The sequence below is a fragment of the Podospora bellae-mahoneyi genome, chromosome 4, assembly GCF_035222275.1.
Source record: "Podospora bellae-mahoneyi strain CBS 112042 chromosome 4, whole genome shotgun sequence".
NCBI lineage: Eukaryota > Fungi > Ascomycota > Sordariomycetes > Sordariales > Podosporaceae > Podospora > Podospora bellae-mahoneyi.
Window position 1 is genome coordinate 3,843,673 of NC_085883.1, and position 8,494 is coordinate 3,852,166.

At 50.2% G+C, this 8,494-nt stretch overlaps 3 protein-coding genes across 3 annotated transcripts; 2 read left to right on the forward strand and 1 right to left on the reverse strand.

Annotated features, from left to right (window-relative positions):
- The first annotated feature begins 1,483 nt into the window (after positions 1–1,483).
- QC761_404190 (uncharacterized protein) lies at positions 1,484–2,856 on the forward strand. Its single transcript, XM_062878706.1, has 2 exons — positions 1,484–1,959; positions 2,018–2,856. The coding sequence occupies exons 1-2, from the start codon at positions 1,586–1,588 to the stop codon at positions 2,802–2,804; spliced, it is 1,161 nt and encodes a 386-aa protein (XP_062732866.1). The 5' UTR covers positions 1,484–1,585; the 3' UTR covers positions 2,805–2,856.
- A 360-nt stretch (positions 2,857–3,216) lies between these two features.
- QC761_404180 (uncharacterized protein) lies at positions 3,217–4,903 on the reverse strand. Its single transcript, XM_062878705.1, has 2 exons — positions 4,498–4,903; positions 3,217–4,422 (listed from the first exon to the last, which is right to left on the reverse strand). The coding sequence occupies exons 1-2, from the start codon at positions 4,766–4,768 to the stop codon at positions 3,545–3,547; spliced, it is 1,149 nt and encodes a 382-aa protein (XP_062732867.1). The 5' UTR covers positions 4,769–4,903; the 3' UTR covers positions 3,217–3,544.
- Positions 4,904–5,959: 1,056 nt separating this feature from the next.
- Positions 5,960–7,930, forward strand: QC761_404170 (uncharacterized protein; the record flags this gene model as incomplete). Its single annotated transcript, XM_062878704.1, has 1 exon — positions 5,960–7,930. One exon carries the CDS (start codon positions 5,960–5,962, stop codon positions 7,928–7,930), a length of 1,971 nt encoding a protein of 656 aa, XP_062732868.1.
- Between the last annotated feature and the right edge of the window lie 564 nt (positions 7,931–8,494).

Below are 8,494 nucleotides of genomic sequence, written 5' to 3' on the forward strand. Positions count from 1 at the left end.
TTGGTAGAGTAGCACATATTATGGCGGTGGGTGGTAAGATGAAGTGTAGCCCAGAGCACAGTCTTGAACTGATTGGGATTTCGGGCGGTAGGGACGTAGCCGAGCACAACCTTGACGATTCCGGTCACCACAACACTGTGAGAAGAAGAGACAAGTTAGCTAGATAACATACATCCAATCGACAAACAGCTTCTATGTAAAACTTACAATCCTCCGAGGAAGAAAATGCCCCCGGCTGACAGTTTGTTCGCGAGCGGTATGTTGAGCTTTCGGAGACTTCCCATCGGAAGTCCTAGAATCATGATGTTGCCCGCGCTGTCAGATTCCTCAAAGGGGATCAGCGGGGCGGATCTAGGGTAGAAGACGAGGGAGATGACATGTTGACTCGTGGCGTGGGTGATTGGTGCTGTGTTTGGCACTGCGTTTGCTCTTTAAAAGAGGAAAAGATATCATCCTGCCCATCGAGATTGAAATTTGTCGACAGCAATCAATCAGCAAGCGAAGATAGAATGTTGCCATGCGGCGTTGCCGTTATTCTTTTGGTAGTCCTTTCATATGTGTGGCACGTGTGCTTTGGTGGACACTTGACCGAAGACGAAGACTTTGTTGGCCGTGCGTCACGAACTCGAGTGCATTCTTTGACCGAAGCAGGTACTACAAGATGACAAACCTTAGATTCATTATTCGAAATGCTTGGCCTCGAGCTGAATCGCCTTCAACGAGATCCGGGGTGGCCGAGCAGCCGATAGCACGTTGGTTCTGAGATTCAACTTCTACTACCTTGGGTTCGGTCAGTTTTATTGGGCATTTTCCTCATTTGATAGTACGCTCGCGAGTCAAGTTCAACCAGATGAGTGGTCAAACTAGACGAGATTTGCTTGTTTTAGATCTACAGGAGAGGTGGTGTGGGGATTCCTGACTGCTAGCCCTGTCGGATCAAGATGGCTGGTGTCTACCGACGGGATTGGAGCGGCTCGACAAGTGTCAAATACCATTCATCATTGGACCGGTTAAAGGTGGTGACATCGTCTAAAAGAGATGCTCTGGAGCCAGAAACATGGTTTTCAGACCTAGGAGAACGCGAACTGGTCATAATGAGAGTCAACGAAACCCCTCTGGTTATGCACGACGCGCGGCGTCTATGCAATTTTCAATGGTTCCGTACCCGACAGATTGGGTAATGACGGACCGACGGTGATCTCATGGCACTTGATATACGACTATTCAAACTCTTGATTGTCCGTCTAGCCGTAACTGTGGATTCCTATATTGCTGCAAGGGGTTGCAATTACCCCCGACCCCCGTTTGCGAGACAGGCTAGAAAGCAGCCGGCTATTACCACCAGTCTCAACGATCACGAGTCTATATGTTTTCTGGGGTAAAGGCAATTACCAGGATCCACCGAGAATCTGGGGAACTCCGCACATTTGGCATTGATGGTATTCCGGCTAAAAGGGGAGAGCTGACAATCCAGCCGCCACCACCTAGACGATCGCATCATGGTTTTTTGGGCATCTTTAAAAAGGGACTCTTGTTCTCGTTGTGTGAGCCAAGTTCTTGGTCATACGGCAACCTCATTCTTACCATGCTTCGCCTCGCATTGTTGGCCGGTATTGGCCTAGCCAAGGGGGCATTGGGTGTCAATCTCATTGCCTCTCACTTCAGCGGCGGCATCTATACCCTTTCCCTGACCACAACAGGTGCCAGCGGTACCATCTCGGTGACATCTCAAACCAACGGATGCGGAACTACTCCCGGATGGATTGAGTTGTACTCCGACACTCGAAAGCTTTATTGCTTTGACGAATCGTGGACGGGTCGCGGCCAACATGCCGAGTTCAACGTTCAGAACGATGGACGGCTTTCCCTAGCCTCGTCTTTGCAGGTTTCAGGCAATTCCGTGCATGGGATTCTTTACGGCGGTTCCGATGGCAGGAGTTACATTGCCACGGCTGAATAGTACGTTTCCCGCTCAACTCCTCAAAACCACAATGACCTTTCCTTGACACACCCGCAGTTCTCCCTCAACCATCACCACCTACAAGCTTCCCCTCCAGGGCAGCCGGGTACAACAGACGGAAAAATTCACCCTTGCTCGTCGTGGGCCCCATCAAAGACAGGATGTCCCTCATCCTCACGAGGTTCATCTTGATCCTACCGGAAAGTTCATCCTTGTTCCTGACCTGGGTGCCGATTTGATCCGCGTGTTCCGCATTGACACCAACTCTGGCCGTCTCACTTCATGTGCTTCCCACGCAACCGGTGCCGGTGACGGACCTCGTCACGTAAAGTTCTGGAAGTCGGAGAGCGGCAAGGAAAAGGTTTTCTCCCTTAACGAGCTTGGCAATTCCGTTTCTGCCTGGGATGTCAACTACACCAACGACTGCATCTCGCTCACCAGGACTCACAGCATCTCCACCTACGCCCCCGGCAAGAAAGGTGGCGCCAACACCAAAGCGGCCGAGATTCGTACTTTTGGAAACTTTTTGTACGCTTCCAACAGAGCTGATCAGACATTTGGCAACTCTCAGGATTCCATCGCCATTTACACCATCGACCCCACCACTGGTGCCATTGCCTGGCTTGAGGCGGCCAACAGTTACTCGTACTATCCCCGTACATTTGCCTTCAACAAGAACGGCACCCTCGTCGCCATTGGTGGTCAAACCTCGAGCAACGTGGCTATTGTGGCAAGAGACACTGCAACTGGTAAGCTTGGAAACTTGGTGGCCAACGTCCAAGTAGGCCAAAAAGGCCGGGCTGGTGAAGAGGATGGTTTGAGTGCTGTTGTCTGGGCCGAGTAACATTGAAAGGGCTATAAAACTAAGCAGAGGCTAAGAAAATAAGCATTCCGGTGTTCCCTCTCTGTCGCTCCGCTTCACATTTAAGATTGAGCATGCAGATCCTCATAAGGAAACGCCAGCTGCAATGAGCATAACGAGGTTGTGTCCTCTTATTTCGCAAAAGCTGGGCTTGCAGCATCCGTGACCAGATGCAGGATCAAGAGCTTCGTTTTGTTTTCTCTCAAATTACCAACCTGTTCCTTGAGACGAGCTGCCAGAAGCAAAACCGAAGCATTTGCATTGCTACTGTCAAAGTATGTGAATCCCAAAAGCGGTTCACACGCCTTCGATCCCACTGTTCTTGACCCAAAGACCGACAGAGAATGCACGAAGGCATCAAGAGCTGAAAACTTGGAAGCAGTCAGAACCGATCGTGGCTGTTGCAAGCCAATGGTCATCTCGATGATTTACATTGACTCCCTGTTTCACTAGAACCTTGCAACTATCCATAGGTCTTATCTAAGTTCAGATATATTACCTAGCTCTTGATGCTCAGCACCAATATGTCTACCTACCGCCAAACGCCAAGCCAGATCCAAAGCAACCACGCAAAATACATTCGTGTAAAAGCCAACTATTCAAACCAACCTCACCTGGAGGACATACAATCCAGATATGCACCCACACTGTCACGGCAAAAATCCTCCAGTAATATCCTTCGGTCATCAACCTCCATTGTCAAATTGTGGTAAAGCCCACGTCTATTTCTTCCCAGATACCGTGGTCTTCTTCGCTGTCGTAACAGGGACAGAAGTCTTGGTCGCCGTAGCAGTCTTGGTCGCAACGGGGGCCGATGTTTTAGTCGCGGCGGGGGCTGAAGTCTTGGTTGCAGCAGTGGTCTTGGCCGCTGTCGACGCGGTCGACGTTTTGAGTCCCGTAGTATTAGCTGGAGCTGGGACCTTTTGACCTGGTTTGCTAGCTTGGGTGTTGAGGCCAGAAGTTGACTTGTCTGCCAAAGCCGGTCGTCCGGTTGTCGGTGTGGGTTTCGCGGTTGCTGTCACGGGCTTCGAGGTCGGAGCTTTAGTAGAAGCGTTGTTGACAGGTACTGAACCGGTAGTGTTTGAAGGGCTAGTCCTGCCACCTGTCGCACCCCCTCCGGTGCTAGGCCCGGGCCTCCCGCTACCGCTCTGACCAGTGGCCCCCGTTCCACTTCCACCGGCGGCGCCTGATCCTCCCGCTCCGCCAGCCGGGGGCGTTGGGAGCTGAAGGCCACCACCGCCTTGACCAGCGAGCCACTGTGGGTGCGGCTTTACCCAAGCCACATTCAATATGTTGCAGCATTTCTGGCAGTTCGGATCCTTGGGTCCTCTGCTGCACGGCTCTTGAATCCCCACGTAATTGTTGGGTCCCTTGCCTGGAATCCGGCCATAGACGAGCATCTTGACCGGAGAGTTTGCTGGTGACTTGGCATAGTAACGTCCGCCACGAACGTGTTGTGAGCGGGCCTCTTTCTCGAACCAGCTCTCAAAGACATACCAGACTCCATCTTCGGCATGGAGCTCACGGGGTCCATCTCTTGTCTGTTTCTTTCCATCCGCCGAGAGCACGACACGTGAAACAGCGTCCCACCAGGCTTGCGCTTTGTACCAGCCTTCGTCAGTCTTGAGATATTCGTTGAACCTGCCCCTCGGAATCGTGCACTGGAACACCATACCACCTCGTGCAAAGCCCATGTTGACGTAAAGGGTAGCTACGAGAAGGGAGTTGGTCGTTGAGGTGTAGGCTCCCTTGTTCGCATAGTTTCTGTGCAGCCAGTCGAATGCCTCCTTTCCCCAGGCCTCAAGCTGTCTATCTGTTGGCTCCTCGGGTCCGTCAAACTCCCAATGTCTGTACCAGACGGCACCTCCCACGTTATTGAGAGGGGGTACTTGATCTTCCTGGCCCCAGATCTGAAGAGGAGTGTTGAGCGGAACGATGGCTGCCATGGTGGGGGATATGTCCCGAGTATACTAAAGTGTTCGGCGAGGAAATTAGTCCAAAAAGGGGGATAACAATGTAGGTGACTCGACCAGCGAGAATGAACTAGAGAAAGTATCAAGGCAGTGATGGTTTTCGTGATATGGTTCCAAACATCTTACGGACATGAAGAATAGTGTATTATATACATGGACCTGTCTTCCACTGGTAGTCCACAGAGCTCAAGAATAGCATAGCACTATCATCTCCACACGCCTACTCTGCATCAGGCCCAGCATGTTGAATGACGGGCCATCTTTCAGACCCGGTCATTGTGTCTGAATACCTCTATTGAAACCACCGCAAGACACAACAATGCTATGCTGCGTCGGTGAAATCGAAAAGAGGACCTGGCCATACACTCAAAACGAAAGGGACAATTCTTCAGTTGCAATATCTGATGCGTCCATACCGAGATATCTCGCATCTCACAAACAGCGGCCACGGCGGATAGTATGGGTATGTACCGTAATGGTGAATGACGTCCGACGGTTTCTATCGAGCATAATGTCCCAGGAGAGAGTTAAAGTTTCCGCCTGTTGTCTCCCGTTTCCCTGGCTGGCTTACTGGTCTGGTTGTTGAAGCTCATCGTCTCACATTACCTTACGCCGCAACGACCTGACACATAGGCCACCATGGTTGACTGGCTAGATTCTCTTTTAGTCAGGCTGACGTGGTCAGCTGCCCACTGGCGTGCATGGTTGGCTGTTTCTCTTGACTGCACAGCGACTAAGCGAAGTTCAGCACTGCCAAACGCTTTCTTCATCTTTCGCCTCGCTATGCACACTCATCATGGACTTGCAGAACGTATGTGCTTTCCATCGAAGTAAGGGTACCCATGTTCGAATTGCTCAGTATCCCTTTCCTTTTGACCCAACGGATTGGAGGCGGCGCAGTGCGAAGGGGCGGGCAGTTTAGCGGCGGCCCCCAACGGTCACATGCATGTGGCACAAGCCGCACTCGGTAGCCAATAGCATAGTGTGTTCAGATCTTAATGGCCTGCGACGCGTTGTTGTCGCCAATTGAGAGACCACCGCGTTTCACCATCGCCACGTCTGTCAGCGTCCACCGGTGTCTCAATGCTTGGATTCAGCTATTTTCCCTTCGACCTCTCAACAACCGCCAACTCGTCGACCTGTCGAAAGCTCACCACCCTAACTATGCCGCTGCCTCCAATCCTGCGCCTCTCGCCTGACACCCGCCGCAGAGTTTACCTCTACTTGGGCCTTGCACCATGGAAGCCGGCCGAGAGATACATTTTCAATCTACATGGAGGCAATCTGTTGATGGATGAATCCGATGACCGCACCAATCCTGTTCAGTTCCACGGACTTCTCCTCTCCTGTCGTGTCATCTACCAAGAAACAGCCGTCCTGCTGTACTCAGCCAACAGTTTTGTCGCCTACTTGGAGAATGACTGTGACCGTCTGCTGGCCCTGACAACAACTGCAATCTCTTCACTCACTCATCTCAAGATTGTTGTCAACCAAAATTCCTGCCACCAGCAATGCACCCAGTGCATCAACTCCCGGGTTGAGGATTCTAGTCTCTATTGCTACCACCAACCGACCCCCGAACCTTGCGATGAGGATGCTTCCCAGGCAGCAGACCAACCACCGAATGGGCGCCTTTTGACCAGCTCAGATACAACAACCGAAAGCCTGTTTGAGAATTGGTGTTCAGCTATTGAGCATCTCTCTGCGAGTCTTGTGCCTGGTCGCCTCACATTATCCGTGGTTTGCGATGTCGCGCACGACGACCTCAAGGCTGGCAAGCTTATTGTCGCCCCAATGGCTTTACTGCCACGACTCGATGACTGCCACATTAGGCTTAGTTGGAGGGCCAATGAAAAGCTTCAACAGCTTGCTCGCGACGCTGTTGAGCAGGCACGCTGCATTGCATTGCCAAAGTCCACTGCCCTTTCTTCTTCCTCGCCTCTTCTGCGTCTTCCACGTGAGCTGCGGTTGCGTATACTCACATACACAGATCTTGTGACCCCAATTAGGGAGGTGTCATGGGATGGGGAAACTTACAAAGCTGATGGGTCTTCAAATTACCATTCGTGGCATCGCGCGGGCTTTGACAATGAGACACTCGCTAGATGCCGAAGCGACCATCATTATGGGTGCCAATTCAAAAGCTGCTGGTCTCGAGGCTCAGCTGACCGCTACATTGGTTGTTTCTGTTCGGTTCGACACGCCGCCGTCTCATCAACATGCCGTTGTTGGTCACCACCGACGCCGCTCTTTCTTGTTTGTCGCAGTCTGTGTTACGAGGCTCAGCATGTGTTCTTTTCCTCGAATCGTTTCATAGTTCACGATCATGTTTACACTGATACCAACTCGGGAACTCGGATGCAATCTACATGGGGGTTGAGCACATATCCCCATGCCCGCCTCACAGCCAGCAAGTTCCTTCGAGACAAGGTTCCCGATAACTCTCTTGGATCGATCCGCTTTCTTGAGCTCACTTTCCCGGCTTACAGCCACGAGGCGTGGCCTGATCCGGATGGGCCGGCAATCAAAGACTGGATTGAGACCATCAAACATGTCAACAACAAACTCAACAAACCTGGCCTTACACTTCGTATCATCATGGCAGATGCTGCACACAGCGCACAAGAGACACAACGCACCATGACGGATGAGAACGGAGAGGTGGTCAAGCGTGCGTACACGAGTCTCATCGATCCGCTAAGATGTTTGGGTCAGGACTGCACAGCCGAGCCCTTGCACAGATTTTACGCCCATCTGCCAGACCCATTGGCGTGGACTGAAGCGAATGAAGCGTTGCTTGCTGAAGATCCATGTAAATACTTTCATGGGATTAACTTGAAAGAGCAAAAGCTACGTGAGGAGGCAGAGCGGTTGGTCTTGGGCGATGAGCGCTATGAGAAGCAGTGGGGCTCCGCCGGTGTAGACATTGGGCACACTGGGGAAGGAGAGGCAAAGGCTGACTATCATGACGATGGCAGAAGTGACAAAGATAACGACTACGCGATCAACGAGGCATCTGGTACGTTGTTGGCCAAGACGTTGGAGGAATGGGAGGAGGATGAAAGAGAGCTAAAGGAGCCAAAGGGAAGCTACTGGTTATTCTTTCACCATCTTCTTCGATCGGGAGCTTTATAGGAAGCTAATAAACAAAAGGGCCTTAACTGAAGGTCTGCAACAGAGGATATAGTTTACTTTTTAAAGTATACCGTGTTTAAAGAAAAATATATACCGTACGAATCCTAGTAATCACCGGCTTACAGATTCTATAATATTATATAAAATATTCCGTAGTTAATTAAACTCTTTAATAAATTAAAAAGGCGATATATATTAAAGGGTATATTTAAAATAAATGAGTTTAAAAAAAAGCGTAAAGTTGAGCGATTAGTTTTTAAAGGTTAGGGGTTTAAATTTAAATACTATATAAAAGGTAAACGGGGGTTTTAGAAATATAATGAATATAGGGTTCTTGAAAGGTTTTACGGGCGGTAGAAACTATTGAAAGGAAAACGAGGGTTCGTTTTATAAGTTTAGGAAGGATTATTTATACGGAATGAAATTAATGATAGGGTTAGTTATAGTCAAAAGAAAGGTTTAGGTTAGTTTAAAAGGATATTAAGGTACGTTATTGGAAGTATAGAATTATATTAAATAAAGAGATAGCGAGAGTACATCGGTTACTCGTACGGGTAAAAGTAT